The 17,848-nt window shown below is 33.9% G+C and overlaps 1 protein-coding gene across 1 annotated transcript in view; it reads left to right on the top strand.

The window, feature by feature from the left end:
- Nucleotides 1-17,848, top strand: part of LOC148618876 (uncharacterized) — a 90,669-nt gene that overhangs the window by 59,540 nt on the left and 13,281 nt on the right. Inside the window, exons 48-62 of the mRNA XM_088578207.1 lie at nucleotides 149-784; nucleotides 2,269-2,907; nucleotides 3,122-3,358; nucleotides 4,113-7,038; nucleotides 8,627-8,790; nucleotides 9,834-9,989; nucleotides 10,761-11,065; nucleotides 11,761-11,907; nucleotides 12,064-12,195; nucleotides 13,116-13,212; nucleotides 13,941-14,026; nucleotides 15,094-15,336; nucleotides 15,865-16,342; nucleotides 16,704-16,804; nucleotides 17,291-17,515. Coding sequence (XP_088434333.1) covers nucleotides 149-784; nucleotides 2,269-2,907; nucleotides 3,122-3,358; nucleotides 4,113-7,038; nucleotides 8,627-8,790; nucleotides 9,834-9,989; nucleotides 10,761-11,065; nucleotides 11,761-11,907; nucleotides 12,064-12,195; nucleotides 13,116-13,212; nucleotides 13,941-14,026; nucleotides 15,094-15,336; nucleotides 15,865-16,342; nucleotides 16,704-16,804; nucleotides 17,291-17,515 — 6,572 coding nt within the window. The remainder of the gene's footprint in view (nucleotides 1-148; nucleotides 785-2,268; nucleotides 2,908-3,121; nucleotides 3,359-4,112; nucleotides 7,039-8,626; nucleotides 8,791-9,833; nucleotides 9,990-10,760; nucleotides 11,066-11,760; nucleotides 11,908-12,063; nucleotides 12,196-13,115; nucleotides 13,213-13,940; nucleotides 14,027-15,093; nucleotides 15,337-15,864; nucleotides 16,343-16,703; nucleotides 16,805-17,290; nucleotides 17,516-17,848) is intronic.

Raw genomic sequence — 17,848 nt, 5'->3', positions numbered from 1 at the left:
GTCCGAACTAAATCTGACAAAATATATATTACACCACTGAAGTGTCAGCTTGACATATTTTCTTAATGTAGCCTCAAATTTATGTTTGCTATAGTTAATTTTTGTTAGTCTATAAATACATGAAATAATTTGGTGTGTGTTCTTTCAGTATACAGTGTGTTCCCTAGATTTACTCTTCCTTTTGATAATGTAAACAAGAGGAGTCCATTTGGAGATGGTTCAACCTCCGATAAACTGGCTGGGTACATTGGGAATGCCATCTACAGTGATTCTGTCAGTCCCACAGCAGTTAACTTCATCGGACAGTTCGCTTATGATTGTTTTGGATCACAAACTACTTGCCTAGAAGGTTTCACGATGTTTGTTTGGATTATGACACCAGGCTATATCAACTCTTACAACATTCTTAGCAATATAAACCAAAACACTGGAATCAAAATTGACTTCAGATCATTGCACTTCAGTCTGGCTGATAAATTCTGGCTAACAATAAGAGATGGTACAGCCACTGAAAAACAATATCCTTTTGACCTTGTACCTAAGACATGGTCTCAGGTATCGGTGACATGGTTTATTAATGGGACTACCTTATTCAATCTGAATGGTGTCACTATGACAGAAGTCCACCTAAACACTGTTACCCCAGTTGCAGACCCTGTGACATTGCTGCAGTTTGATGATACAGTTGCCCAGACAGGCCTACCAGTGGGAACAAAAGGTGGTATTGATGAACTATTGGTTATCAGGAGTCCTGTTAGCGAGAATGATCTTCTTCAATATTATGGTAAATTGATTTATCACAATTAGTAATTATTAATCCTTTTACATCAAAAAGAAAAGGGATGGTGTCCCATGTACTTTTGAGCAGCTGCTTCAGTTGTTTTGCTTTTTTTCAATAATTCTACAACTGATCATGAATAAATCTAAACAATATCTTTATACACCACTTGTAAACAAGGTTGGAGCATAAGAATCACTGTATGTCAGTCTTCTATCTGTCTTTTCATGTACCTTTTAAAAATCTCTTAAACCATTCAATGTATTTCAACAATATATTATGTGAAGATTTGAATTATATAGACAACTGTACATTAAACAAGATAGTTGTTAGCAGATGTTTGCAAAAGGAGATTATTTAATAGGGATGTCAATAGAAGCCGTCAGTCAGCAAAATTGGATGGTTACTTACTCATCTTTTGACGGCTATTCTATTTTCAAAAATTTCGTCAGTTTACCTACTACTTTTTCTTTTTTCCTGCTACCTAAAATACTACTGACATCCCTGTTTAACTTAAGGTGGTGGACCTAGGGTAAGGGACATTACTCCTGAATTCAGGGATATGTTTTTATCATATTCAATTTCAACAAAGCCTATCAAGCTTTCATTTGAAACAGAATGAAATTAGCCCAAGTTACTTTGTTGCTTACATGAGATTAATGTAAAATGCTGAATACAAACATTCCAATAATTTGTAAGAGTTGTGTCTCCCCGTGCAGGTCCGGGTGTTTAAAAGAATAGGCCTGCAGCAGCGCTAAGCTTGTCGTAAAAGGCGACTAAATAGTGCTCAGAAACCTAGCCGGGGGTTAGGCGCTCTTCCCACAGAGCAACTGGGATGTGTGCCCCAGGTGGTGGAATGGGGTACCCCTGGCATGTTACATGCTGGGGTTGTCCGGCTATAATACGGAAAACCTGACCGCAAACAATAGTGGTGCACCGTGTTGGGAAAGATGCCACGTTCCTCGCAAGTTAAAGAACCCTACTGTGGTATTCTCCCCGAGTAGGAACAAATTTGTCGACCCTGTTGTCCTTGTGACCCATCTTTTTTTTTATCATTTCATGTTCATTTTATCATCCATTTCATGTTCATTGTCTGAATATAGCTGAAATATTGCTGCTCGGATGTTAAACCCCAATAAACAAACAAACAAACAAAGAGTTGTGTCCCTTACCCTAGGTCTACCTCCTTAAGGGCTTCATATATTGCATATATATCACTCACATTGTTATAGGTACAAATTATGACATGAAATGAATTTGTAGCAATGTACTTACTGTATTGTACTATACATAGAATTTCACATATTTTGATTGCTAGTAATTAAAGTACAATGAAAAAGATGATAATTTGACGTATTTGAAGAAAATCTTTACATCCTTACCATATATTCCTAATACATTTTTGTTCATTTATTCTGATACTGCTACCATATTTATATACAACTGGTAATATGTTGTAGGTATTTTTGTATAAGTATACTTTTTTGCAGAGAATAATACCTACCTCCATCACAAGTTCCAATTTACATTTGATAATTTGACTGGCCATGCAGCATCAATGATTGAAGGGATCAAAAACCAGTCTGCTCGTTTAATGTCAGGCGTAGATAAAATCAACTTGACCACTGACCTTGGAACTGACATCTGTTTCTCTAACATTGACCTTTGTGTTCATGGGTTTACAATGAAATTTGCTTTACGATTTGTGCAAGAAATTGACCTTGATCAGGTAATCATGACAACAGGGGGAGACAACCCTGATGGAATAGGATTTGCCTTGACATTCACTGCCATGAATAAAAGCTTACCATTTAGACGATATTTCCAAGTTGAAGTCAGGACTACATCTCATGAGTATCTGACCTGGTTCAATATCCAGTATGGTGTTTGGAGTGATATCACCATCACATTTCACCAAAGATTTGGAATCCGAGTTTTTGTAGATGATGTGTTTGCTGTGTGTGAGAACTCCATCATGCAGACTCGTTTGTCACCCCCAATAGTGACAACCCAGGAGTTTATAATTGGCAGTCCTTTTATAGAGAGTAATGTACGAGGGATATTTGATGTAGATGAGCTTAATATTCTTGATAGAGCTGTGCATGATGAAAATCTTATTGAAAGTGGAGGTAAATAAACCCATATGAATTGTAATTAATATTGTTCCTTGTAAAATTTGATGTATTCTGACTTTGTAGAAGTGCTGACATTTTTTAGACATTTGACTAAAAAGTTTTAAAACCTTGTTGTGTGTCAATTTTTTAATGCTTAACAGATTTCCTCAGTGTTGAATAAAAACAGACTGAACTTATATATGCATGCTGTATCAGATTTCTTTTTCAGTCAACATTATGAAGCATCAAGTACATACTAGTCCAGAAGGTGGCATTATACATGAGCACATGGAGGTTTCTAGAGATGAATGCCACCATTACTGTGTTGACAGTCAGTGTGAGGGATATACACATTGTCATCATGAATACTTCGGTTCATGTTTCCTCTATACCAACGTAACTAATAATACTGTAATAGATGAAAGCTGTGATTTATTTATGCCAGTCACTCTTGACTCCATACCAGGTAGGATGAGTTAAACTTTGTAGTTTGGTTAGTTAAGCTACAACAGTGCAATCAAATAATGCAGACATGTATTTAGTATTGCATGGAATTGAAGAGTTTCCCCAAAGAACAATCTACAAAAAGTTCTGTTAAAGAACAATGGTCATTGTGTTCAAATTCAAGTGGTTATCATGATAATTCAAATTCCTAAGAAATGATTTATTTCTGATAAAAACTTGGAGGTTTTGCTACATTCTATGAATCAAAACTTAATGAATTAACCAGAAACCATGACAATAGATATCCCTGAATAAAAGTACCTTCCTAGTTTTAATGAAGAACATGTAGAAATCATGATAATAGATATCCCTGAATAAAAGTACCTTCCTAGTTTTAATGAAGAACATGTAGAAACCATGACAATAGATATCCCTGAATAAAAGTACCTTCCTAGTTTTAAAGAAGAACATATAGATACCTTGACAATTGATATCCCTGAATAAAAGTACCTTCTCTGTTTGATGCTGTACTAAAAAAAGAATGTTTTTGCACTTATTTTCAATTACAATTAGCCAACTTTCAGCTATGAATGAACAAATGCAGCGAGCTAAAGAAGTAGAGAATTAATGATAAAAGGTCTGTAAGCTTGTCATCATTTTGTAACAAACAAATGACCAAAAGATTTGAATAAATAAATTAAACTAAGTAAGTCAAAAAGCAATCAAATATAATTATAGCACAATAATGAAGGTACTGTATGTTTGACTATTTTTAGCTCAATCTGCTGGATGCTTGTTCAATACCTCAGTGTCACATGAAGCCATGATTGAACATACAGAAACCTGTTCAATCTACTGCAAGAACATGTCATATGCCTTCTTCTATGAAGTACATGGGACATGTTACTGTCTTACTCCTGACCCTGATATAGTGGACATATTTGATGCAGAGAATCTCACAATTTCTCAGACGTGCATAGGTAGTCAGCCGATACAACAGGCTACTGGTTTGAGAGAGTTTATACAACCATCGAGTATAACATTCCTAAATGTAACGTCCACAGTGGAAGGAATATATATTATGAAGAATGAGAGTATAACTTTGGACTTTCTGGTGAATGACGGAACTTATGCTGGGTATAGAATCAATCCTGCTGATGGCAGGGATGTGTATTATACTAAATATAATTCCACCACGCTTATTTATCAAACTGATGGGTTGTATACTATAGAGATCATTGCCATGAATGAAATAAGTTCTGTTGTTGTGTTTGTTAATGTCACTGTGTTTGAACGAATTGAGGCAGTTTTTATCAACCATACAGATGTAGTGGCAACAGACTCAGATGAACTTTATATGCTAACCGTTGTACAAGGGAACTTAATTACATGTGAAGTATACTTTGGGGATGGATGCAATGACACAATGTATAAATTGAACTCAAGTATGTTATTTGAGTTTACTCACATATACACATATGAAGAACATTTCCAGATAAATGTATCGTGTAACAACATGTTGTCATCGGCTTCTGTTCAGTCATCTGTAATAGCTATAGATCCTATTGTTAATCTGACAATGGAAACACCGGTCTCAGTTATATATGGAGGAAACATCACTGTTGATCTATCCATGATTAAAGGATCTAATGTTTCCATGGTAATTAAACTTAATGGAGAGACAATTTTGTCACCATTTTATCATCAACCAAATGGAACAGTAACTTTGAATATTATGATGATGACATATAACTGGACAGGAGTTAAAGAGATCAATATCACAGCATGGAATCCTGTATCAGGACCTTTTGAATTGTCAAACATTGTTTTTGTTGATGTTGTAAAGACTAACATCGTTTTACATTATACTGTTTTTGCACGGGTAAACGAAAGTGTTCTTTTTGACTTATCAATTGGTAATGGATCAAATGTTAACATTTTCATGAACTATGGAGACGGTAGCGTAAATGAGACCTATTTCATTGATGATGATGTTGGCCTTTCTAATCTTAAGCACAAAATCTATCATACATTTACAGAACCTGGTGTATATTTAATACAATGTGAGTTAGATAACTCAGTGTCAAACACAACACTTACTGAGACCATTTACATAGAAATTCCTGTTGACCATGTCTTATTCACTGCTAGGGATGTTGAAAATCCAGTTGACCTTGTGAATTTGACCTTCACAGTTCCTCATGAATTACAAGTTCCAACTAATGCTTTATTGAATATAAGTTACGGAAATGGAGAGACTATAAATGAATTTCAAGTAGATTTCATTGATACCTCTATGACTGTCTTTCATAACTACACATTCAATGGAATCTATACTGTCTATGCTGTCATGTGGAATAATGTTAGTTCCATCAACTTCACCCAGGTCCTTGTAGTAGGTAGACCAATTATGAATCTAACAGCCATTTCTAACACATACTATGCAGCTATTGATGAAGTAATTACATTATCCATGGAGATAATTGCTGGATCACAGATGGCTTATATACTAGACTATGGTGACAGTACTAGTGATTCTACAGACTATATATACACTGCTCCTAATACTGCCTTTAATACTACTAAATCATTTCGTCAAGCTGGTAATTACGATGTTCAAGTTGTAGCCAATAGTTCTTTTGGCAGTGTTATGTCAATCTTAACCATTCATGTGCAGGAAAAAATTGAGGGTGTGGTAGTCCTTAATCGACATGTTGGAAAGATGAATTTTCCATTCAGATTCACTATAGAGATGAATATGGCTGGTACTAACTCATGTTTCAATTTTGAATTGGGTAATATCACTGAGTTAGTTGGTGGGTACCACTGCTTGGGCAAACCAGGCTTTGAAGGAATGAACTATACTTATGCTGCAGGAAATCCAATGGTTTTCTGGATAGAGTTTGATGTACCAGGGCAGTATGACTTGATTATGAATGCTTCAAATGAGGTGTCATATGAAATATTTATAAACAAATTCACAATTCTTGAATTCCCATGTTCTTATCCAGATGTGATGATTTATGGTCTATCTCGAGATCCTTCAAAACCAACAGAATTATTTGCTTCTGACAATATCATAGTAAGAGCTATATCTGACACTTACTGTGATCCATTACAGACTGTATTGTTTGACTGGAACATAGCACCACAAGATCCTGGAATGGATCCTGCCCCATTAAGTGCAACAACCTTGCCATACCTTATATTGCCAGAAAACACATTGGACTATGGAACATTCCAGATAAATGTGACTGTCCTAATAGAAAACTATGAAGAATTTAATGACACTGCTATTGTCTATATAAGGATCACTCAAACACCATTAGTTGTTCTTATAAAGGGAGATGACAAAAGATCAGTGAGATCGGAAACTCCATTGAAACTTGATGCCTCCTGGTCTTATGACCCAGATTTCCCATTGACAGGGGTCAAGTATAATCTGACCTGGTACTGCTGGTTCCGTACAGATTCATCACCATTTAACATCAGTGGAGCTAACATATCTCAGGTTGGAACTTCCTCGTGCTTTCCAACTTTGGATCCTGTCAATATAAATTATACTGTAGTAACAATTCCAAGCTCTCTGATCAATGAATCTGTATACTACTTTGTGGCAATGATGTCTAGTGGGAACAGATTATCAGCCAAAGCTCAGGAGATCCATATACTTACACCAGATGTCCAAGAACTCATTCTAAAGTAAGTTATTAGAAATACTTTCTGCAATATCCAGGGATATTGTTGGATTTTTTTCTCCTAACTAATTCCCCAACACCCTCTTTTTTGGCTCACTAGGCCTAAGGCCATGTCATCTGTTGCCATCACTTGGCATCCGTCTTTGTCGTTTCCTTTTTAAAAAAAAAACTTTCTTCTCCGAGATTGCTCAGTGGATTATTACCAATCTTGGTCATTAACATCCTTAGGAATGTCTAATGTTTAACAGTTGTATAGATTATGTAGATCAAGTGTAATGACATGGCCTCTGTTGCTATTTTTAGACCACAGGGTCAAGCTACCAATTTCTACATATATCTCAAAAACTATAAGAGGTATGAAATTTTGTATGTCAGTTTTTTTTCCAATCATATCTAGAAATTAGCCTTAGAAAAAAATTAAGAGATATATAGATATTTGAGTTTATTTACTCAAAATTGCTATAGAATGAGTAAGAGGTTAGTTTTGGAAAGATGTAATTAAGGTCACGTTGCCAGTTACAATACACCATAACTGCTTTATACTATTTTTTCTAATAATACCCCCACTCAACAAGTTGGTGGTATATTTGAATAATTTTGTTTGTCTGTCATTCTGTTAGTCACAATTATAATTGATTCCCAATGAATAGATTGATTTAATTTTGATGGTCACATGTTGTAAGCTAGACTTAGGGTGCTATCCAATATCAACTTTATGTACGAGTGAGGGATGTCTAGCATGACAGCTTTCTGTATGAGTGAGGGATGTCTAGCATGATAACTTTCTGTATGAGTAAGGGATGTCAAGCATGGCAACTCTTGTTTTTTAGTGGGGGATGTCTGGCATGACAACTGGGTGCCGTCCAATATCAACTTTCTGTACGAGTGAGGGATGTCTAGCATGACAGCTTTCTGTATTAGTGAGGGATGTCTAGCATGACAACTTTCTGTATGAGTAAGGGATGTCTAACATGACAACTTTCGGATGAGTGAGGGATGTCTAGCATAACAACTTTCTGTATGAGTGAGGGATGTCTAGCATGACAACTTTCTGATGAGTGAGGGATGTCTAGCATGACAACTTTCTGTATGAGTGAGGGATATCTAGCATGACGACTTTCTGTTGAGTGAGGAATGTCTAGCATGACGACTTTCTGTTGAGTAAGGGATGTCTAGCATGACTACTTTCTGTATGAGTGAGGGATGTCTAGCATGACAACTTTCTGTATGAGTGAGGGATGTCTAGCATGACAACTTTCTGTATGAGTGAGGGATGCCTAGCATGATGACTTTTTGTTGAGTGAGGGATGTCTAGCATGACAACTTTCTGTTGAGTAAGGGATGTCTAGCATGACAACTTTCTGTATGAGTGAGGGATGTCTAGCATGACGACTTTCTGTTGAGTGAGGGATGTCTAGCATGACAACTTTCTGTTGAGTAAGGGATGTCTAGCATGACAACTTTCTGTATGAGTGAGGGATGTCTAGCATGACAACTTTCTGTATGAGTGAGGGATGTCTAGCATGACAACTTATGCAACTTCTTGTTATTCCTGTATGTATAGCCTTTTAATTGATGGAACTTTACTTTAGATGTATGGAGAACTGTATAGATGTAGTAAGTCCTACAGCACCAGTCAGGTTCAAGGGTTTGTGTGAGACATGTACTTCTAATACCAGACTAGGTATACCTTATAAATGGAGACTATTCCATGCTGGTACAGAGATCCTGGACTTCAGCACTTGGACTGATACAGGTACATGTAGTAGACTTTCAGTTATTTAATAAAAATGATTATTCCAATGATTTTTGCCAGAATATATTTTTTTTTAAAAAACTGAAAGACTGCAAGATAAGATTAGTTAATGTGAGTTTTAAGATGTCCTTAAAATTGTATCACAATTGAGTTTATGGGATGTGAATTGGACAACAAAGGAGACCAGAAACAAGCAATTTCAAGATATCTGGAAAATAACTTGAGTATAAGTGTATGGATCTCATTGAAAATGAATTATAAGGTGCCATGTCACTGAAGGGAGGCTTAGATTTATTTTAGAAATTGTTTATGTGAACAGTTTAGGAATTAGAGACCAAAAAGTGGCCACTTGGATTCTTCTCAAATTGTTATCCTGTGTCAAATGTTTAATAGTTTAAATTCAGAGCTTTATCAAGCTTGAATGGTGTGTCCATCTTGGTTCCAACTTTCAGGTTTCCAGCTCTGTTGGGTCGTTGTATCAAGCTGTACCCTGCAAAGCATTTTATTGTGGATTATTTTGGCTGTTTTATTATGATTTTATTTTGTTTGTGTAGACTATTTTTTTTTCATTTGTATTTTTACTTACTACCTTCCTAGCAAAAAAAAAAACAAAAAAAAAAAAACAACATTCATTTAGAATTTCATTGGCTTGTTACCATTAAATGGTATAATCATACATTATAATGATTGTTTTTTTATTAAGAAAGATGGATGGTAATAAACAGACAAGAGGGAAAAAGTCCCTGAGAAAATCTGTACAATAGAGATAAACTACAATAAGAGGGCTCTAAAATAATTAGCTGGAAACCAACTTGTTATCATGAGGGATTTTGTAAGCAAAAAAAAATCTCTTGCAAATATGTTCCTCCATCAAGGGATAAATATAAGAGTATACAAATAAATAGTTGTGTAATTGAACTGATTTCTGTGAAAATCAGTAGTTTTACAGTAAAAACGTGCATCTGATTATACTCTTGATTAGAATTAAAACATTCTATTCTTGTTTTCATCAATGTTGATTTTAAAAATATTTATGATTTTAGGTGTTGATGGTGCTAACTTGATGATAAAACCAGGATATTTAGGCCAAGGTCAGCCCTACCAACTTCGACTTGAATCTGGTTCTGCCTTTACTGTTAAACTCCTCCATGTTGTGTATCCACCTTACAGTGGTACATGCTCCAGTCAAATTACTGTTGGTATGTTATCCGATACAGAGATTTTAAAAGACGGTCCAGACAGATAGGGGTTCAAGGCCATTGTTAATCATTTTTTGCACAAATAATGCTCAAAATCAACTGAAGTTTCCAACAACAAAAAAATGTTTGGGACAATCATGTATTATCTGATGTGTATCATATGTTATCTTTTTTATGCAGAATCACTCATTGGCTTATACTTTTCCATCTTCTGTCATTCCTAAGCAAACAGTTTTTCTGACTTATTTTTCTTATCACTTGCTGAAATTGATCTGTATTTACTAAATATTCAGAAATTCTTATTATAAATGAAGTGAAAGAAAATTCCTGTACATATGCAGAAATCTGGAAACCTGTGTGAATGAACTGGTCACCTCATGTAAATGGATATTAGCTAGAATAGTAGACAATATATTCCTAGAAAACCATGTGAATCGATTAGTGTAGGAGTCAAGGTCTAAGTGTATGAGCTGTTTTACATCTTGATGATGTACAAAAAGATTCTTCAAATTGGAAAAAAATCAAATGTTGCCATAGCTTTTAATCACACATCTTAGACTTATGATTTAGTCTGCTTACAAGTTACACCATTTCATATAACTTGAGATGGTATATTTATTCTGACCAAACTGTAAATTATAATGTTGCTGTTTTTTTTTTTTGTAGGGATGGGAGTAAACTTGTATATAAAAAAATATCAATTCCATTTTCAGTGAAACTATTGAATGTTTGAGATTTTGTTATACCATTATCATTGGTTATTGTTTCCAGGTAAAGCTTTCAATTCCAAGTTCATCTTTAGATGCATTGATTGGAAAGATGAATCTAGACGTAGAACCAGGGACTTAACAACAGACTCCTTATTCCTGTACTCTTACACATTCACCTTTTCCTACCAAGTAGTGGACCATGTAGAACAACCAAAAATACCAGTTTTTCAAGTGAAGGCACCTATGGGAAAAACCCCTGGGTTGGTTCTACCTCCAGGAAAGGCAGATTTTAATTATAAAGTTAACATTATAATTGATATAGTTGATCAGGAAGAAGCTGAAACAAATGTCATCTTGGAGGTACAGGTAAGAATTATATTAGTTTTTAGTGATATGGCCAATTGCACATATACTTGATAGAGCTAAAAAGGTCCTTGTCAATTCTGTTTGGCTAAAGAAATACAAGCCAAATCAAGGCTTCTGATGCAACTGTTAGAACTTTGTTTTGATATCAAGTACTTCCATGCCATCATAGCAATGCTTTCTTGTGCTACTAAATTATAAAAGTTTATACCATAGTATTTTACACATTGGTGTCACACATCATTCCTCAACCCATAAAATGATTTATTTAAGGAAAAAAAAGTTTATTGGTGAATGAAAATTCTTGAACTTTCAGTGCTGTAATTTTAATTTCAAGATTTTTTTCCTGTAGTTATATATTTTTTTTTATATTAAAATGTGTGATATTGTCTTCATTGATAACTGTTGAATCAGCTTTATCTGTAGATAACTTTTGTATTAAATTTGTACCTCTGCTTCGAAGTTAACTTTCCATCATTATGTCCTTCACACCTTTTTTGAACAGAATCCTCTGCAACTACCTTGATATTTTAATACCAACTTTACAGGTGTCAAATTATTTGCTTAGGCAACAACAAGTACCTGTTTGACAACTTGGTTTATATTTTGACAGGATGTGGAGGAAATCTATAATAGCCACCAAATCACAGATTTCTAATTATGTAAAAAAAAAAGTCAAATTTTTTTAAATGTTTTAGGTGAATCCATTTGATGAAAGTAGTGGCCATGCTGTATTGCAAGGGTTTGAATCTAATGTGTGTGTTAGAGAAAGGGATATGTCCTGTATATTGACCTTTTGTGATGGACTTTCTGAATTCAATGATTCCCATCCTGATGATTACCAGGTATGTTTAACACATGAAAAATTAAAGTTGAATTTTAAATTTGTTAACTCTGGCTGTTGTAAGCCAAGTATCCCATAGTCATATACACATACAGTACAAATTACTTATCGTCATAACATTTTAAAAGGATGTTTATTTATTGACCTATGATTTCAGCTGAAAGATGACCTGACAACAATGTTGTTTGATAACAAAGACCTGATTCAAGATGGGTTACATGTAAAACAAACTACAGCTATTCTGTCACGACTGGCGGATTCCACTGAGGACTTGCAATCTGACTCACAGGTATAAGGGAAATCATATTTTTTGTGGAAAAACTTGATTTATCCACAAAGAAACTTCAGTTGCATGTTAGCTTGATGTCATCAGCTACATTGACATACAGAGTTTAAAATATGTAAAAAAGAAATAAATGCCATCTCGTAACATACAGTTATTAACCAGATTTTCCAAGGGGAAAAGTTGGTTATTAGTTAAGTGTATAAGGTGTCAGGGAAGGCGTGCATGCAGATTGCTGCTATGCTTGCCTTTTCAAGAACTTGGAAAGTGCTTAGACGATTGCTTTCAAATTATATATAATGTTTTGGATAACAAGATAAAGATCAAGGGTGATTTTCACACATATCAATTTTTTTATTGTTTATAAGAAATGGCCATTTTGTTGTTGAAATGTGGACTTTGAACTTTTCAATAACTTGAATTGCTTTCAAATTTTAATATGATGTTTGAAAGTACAAAATAATAAGTCAAGTTTGATTTTCACAAATATCAGTTTTTTGTTACCAAGTGGATGCCTTTTTTGTTGTGGGAATAGGGACTTTGAACTTATTCTGTTCAATAATTTGAAAAGTATTTTGTCCATTGCTTTTAAATTTTATTATTATGTTTGAGATGACAAAATAAAAGTCAAGAATTTCATTCTTATTGGCAAATTCTTCCATTTTACAAAAAAATTATTGAAGAATCTTACTGCCTATAATGTTTTCTGACATAATGGAACCTAAGTGATTATGTCTGCATCTTTTGGTTTTGAGTCAACAGTGAACAAACAACTTACAGGGGCAAATATATTTGTGCAGGAAAGTCTGATTTGCAGTCTCTCTGACAGCTTCTTGTTTGAACATGAAGGAAAAATGTGTAGACATTAGATTATACCTTTCTATGTGGATAAGTTAACACTCATTGAAATTGTTTTATTCTTTAAGGATAAAATGAGAGATTTGTTCAGTGGTCTAGTTTCATCAGCAGAGACAGGTTTATCTAACTTTTTAAGTTTAGAAGAAAAGGAAAACATGGCTGCAAGTAAGTTTCACATTAGGGCACATGTATTAAAGTAAAACCAAGGGCAACCACAGACTTAGCTAAATCAGAAATTTAAGAATTAAAAAACAAACACCAAGCAAAGAAAACAAACACAGAACAAAAACAAACTCTATAGTATTCTTAGAGCTTGGACCAGATCTTTTGTAGGATATATAACTTGTTATAATTTTTACCCTGTCTGTATGTATTTTTAGGGTTTTTGAACTGGAACTTTTTTATACTCTATTTAATTAGGAAAATAATTTGGATATGAAAAAATAGCACATCTCCTTTTCTTTACTATAAAAAAACCCCATTTTTTTGAACATTTTCTTTGTAATTGATATTAACTAATCATTGTATTTGTGGGTTCAGTATATCTAGAAAGAGTTAATACACTGCAGTAATACATGTAGTTATGACAACTACATTGTAGTATTGTTCTGAAGTATTAAAAGTTTTTAATCAAGGAAACCATGTAGTGACCAATGATAAACTATTCAACTTCTGGAAAAAATAAGTCAAGGAAAGGCATGTAGAAAAACCTGACAAAATTTGGCAAGTATACTGAATAAATGAGCTGAAACTAAAATTCCAACTAAGTCTTTGAATAGGTGCACTGGTAGGGTAAGAGTTGTAGAGATAAAGAGCATTTGTTTTTAAAATTTTTCATATTTTATTCAGTTTTATATTATGCATTCATGATGACTTATGTTAATTTATTATAGGTCTGTTAACAAGTATAACAACGTTTTGTCAGAAGACCAAGTATGACCAAACATGTGATACTAACTGTGATAAAAAACTTCAAAAGGTACGTAATAGTCTCCTGATTTACTTTAAGTATCCGTCCACATAAAAATCATGCAGAGGGTGATCTATAGGTCGAAAAGTCACATGATTTTATGTTAAACATGTTGTTATGAATGCCTTAGAGAATTAAGTCTTATTTAATGTGTCTTGTAGGGCAGAGAAAAATGAAGAAATGCAGGTTTGTTTTCTCTTAAAGGAATATTACTCTGAATTTCCCACTCGTTCACCTAAAGTATGTTTTACAAGAGTGTTTCTTATTAATTGTCTAATTCTTCAGTAGAATTCTTACAGCTTACTCGTATGAAAAATAAAAATATGTGGCCTTTTTGTTATTGAACCACTTATTTCAAATACAGCATGATTATTACAAACAGCTATTTTAAAATTCATCTAAAAAAAAGAAGTTTTCATAGCTGTTTAATATTTAGAAAATCTTGTTTGAGAATTCTTGAACCAAAATAACCGATCATAAACAAAATGCAGTAAAGTTATATTTTCCAAAAAAATCAGCTGAAATAAATAGGTTCAGATTGTATGTAACTTTATAGATGTATTGACCTATTAGATTTATTCAAGGATTTAAGTTTTTAAAATGATATGGAATACTGAATGCCTGTAAAATTAGTAATCCATTTCTCAATGTAACTTGCCTTATGATCAAACATAATCCAAATCTTGGTCCAAAATAAGTTTTGAACAAGACATGGCTAATTGGTTAGGTTTTTTAGGTAACAGAAGTCGAGGAAAACCTACTTACCTCCATAATGGCATACTGGTACTAGGGGTTAGTAGTTCAAATTACTTGTTTTTGTCCAGGTTCACTCGTGCAAATCAGCTTATAGAATGGTGAATGTTGATCTGGTGGGCATTAAAAATATTCCACAAGATGTTTGGTACACACTCAGTGGGGAATACTATTTCAGGTCTGTTATACCTCTACTTCCTTTTATGGTAACCTGGCCATTTCTATCGTTAACACATTTTAATTAATCCAAAATAATTCAATATTCAAATAACACATTAGTTTTGTTCTTGTTATGTCTATGATTTACTATAATTTATTTCCAGGGTAATAATGCAATAGAAATGATTAATCTTGTACATAACCTGACTGGGTTACTGCTCCTTGGTAATGTAGCTGGTGAATCTTCTAAGGTCATCTCTGTACCAGTTGGCAATGTCAAGTTCCAGGCTCAGAGGAAAGAAGCCCTTGACCTTGTTAATATGACTATGGATTTTACAGGGTTAAAGACAATAAAAACTAGGTCACTGCCTGATATGATCACACAGCTAGAATTTGTGGATGTTGAGGTTTGTATTAAGACCAATATATATATCTTACTTTCTCTGTAATCAGTTATTGATATATCTCACTTTCTTTTGTAATCAATTATAGCCATTAGGTATAGATCATTTTCTTCTTGTGGGGAGGACTTGGGATTTTTTGTTGAGTTAGAAATTTTTTAGCACAACGATGAAAATAATTTTTTTTCAGCAGCACCAGGATTTTTTGGCTTAAATTTAAAACATTTTCATTTGTTTTTCTAAATAATCCAATCCCCTCCCCTCAGTATAAAAATGGTCGCTGCCATACCACAACCATCAAAGTATGTGTTTATCTATCAATATAGTCCCTGTGGTGTTTTTTAAGCATTGATATCATTTAAAGAGTAATGTAGTAACAATAAGCTTATAACCCTCAGAATGAAATAAAATTGTTTCATAGCAGTTTATTCTTGCATATTGTTACTGTGAAGTGTTTCTTCCATTTAATTATATTTTGAATTAAAAAAGAAGGATATACATGTACCTTATTTTTCTCTTGCTTTCTAACTCCAGATAATGACATCAGACAACTTATATACTGTAGACAAAAGTGTGACTAGTGTCAAGTCAAGGGTTACTGTCTTTGAATTGCTGAAGTTTGGAGGAAAAAGAATTGATGTTGAAAACCTTCCAGCTGAAATAGATATCTACCATTATCCAGAAGGATTGCTGGATTTGAATTTCACATATGTTAACCTGTCAGCAACAACTGAATCTCCTATGTTTTTCATTGAAATAAGAATTAATGAGACTAACGTGATACCAGTCATTATCTTGAGACCAGATGATCTCACAGCTAATATTACATACTATGTCAGGAAGGGGATCATCCCAAGCCAGACTTCATATGACATGATGGGTCATGTACAGGAGAATGCTGTGTATGAAGCCAGTTCTGATTGTTATATTATTGAGATGGATTTAAATGGACTATGGACTGGATCAGATTCCTTACCAACCAATGTCTACATAGGATTTGAAGCTGATTACAGTTAGTTAGCTTAAATTGATATTGACATGCCAGTCAGACTATCCTCTATTCCATATTTTGTCATTCAAACTCCTCTCAAATCACCAATGAAACTTATGTATAGTAAGGACATGCTGTCTTGTTTTTTTTTTTAAATTACCAGGATAATTTCATCCCTCAAAACTTAGTTTCTTGCAATACACTACTGAAGAATCTTATCATCAGAACTAAATGAAGAAAAGTTCTTCACTCTTTTTTAAATAGAATAAAAAAAACTGTTGATAAATTGAATATATTAGGTTTATTTCATGTAAAAGAATTTTAGCCTTGACTCGTCGTACTTACTTTATTCACTTTATCCATTTTTGTTTTTCTTAACCAGATATAACAGAGATATCTCCCATGGCTGATGTGGCAATGTATGTTTTGGGATGTTTCTACTGGGCTGAACAGAATAAAACATGGAGTCAACATGGACTGATGGTAAGACCTATTAGTTTGTATTGGAAGGTTGTCAGGGGGGGGGGATGGAGCCATGACCCAATGATGGCTTTTTTGGGGATGGGTCAAAAGTTTAAGTTTGCACATGTATCTGAGTTTTCAGTCAAGTCAAATAGAAGACATCTTCTAAAAGCTATTGGGAACTTTGATATTTTACTGAATAAACATTTTAACAGAATCATGTAAGATATCTAAAGCAGGTAACAATATGCAGTATTTATTCATGACTGTAATTGGCAAAATTGAACTGTTTGGTCCCGTTGGAAATGACAAGTCAATTTTGGAGATGAAGACCACTGAAAGAAAAAAAATCGTTTTTTTATCTGGCCAACTAACAACCTCAAACTATAACAATTAACAGCAGATATAAATGTCCATATTTTGTGAAGGGCATTTGCTTTTAATTGTTTTGACATTATATTTTTATGATAGTTATTGAAATACTTTTGTATTTATTACTATTTTCAGCTTGGCCCTGTGAGAAACTCAACATCAGCTTTATGTAAGACATCCCATTTGTCAGCCTTTGGTATGAATATGTTTGTACCACCAAACACCATCGACTTCTCAACAGTCTTCTCCAAGTTCTCTACAGACAATCTAGCAGTATTGATAACAGTTGGACTGGTCCTGATTGCATACTTGATTCTGTTGATACCAGTTGTAAGAGCTGATAGACGAGACTTTAAAAAGGTATTGAAAACTATGGCAATAGTTTAACTTAATAGTTTTCTTTTTTGATAACTTGACTTGAGTTGAAAGGCAAAGTCATTGTCTGTATAAGTAAGTTTACAAATTTGGGGTATTTTACAATTTGGTCTTTAGAATCAGGTAAAAAAAACTTATTTATTTTGTGATATATCAAGTATTTCAAATTTTATTGTGGTGGGATTTTTTTTTTAATAAAACAAGTGTGGACACACACAGGTATTGCCCAAGGGGCAAGTGTGGACGCAGACTGGTATTGCCCCGACAGCAAATTTTAACATACATACATTTTGTCTTGAATGTGTTTGCATTGTCTAG

This window comes from Perna viridis, chromosome 4, assembly GCF_037379345.1.
Source record: "Perna viridis isolate PV_CMFRI_1.1 ecotype Kerala chromosome 4, ASM3737934v1, whole genome shotgun sequence".
In the NCBI taxonomy this organism is placed as follows: Eukaryota; Metazoa; Mollusca; class Bivalvia; order Mytilida; family Mytilidae; genus Perna; species Perna viridis.
The sequence above is the reverse complement of the archived record's forward strand: the minus strand, read 5'-3'. Positions and strand labels throughout refer to the sequence as shown.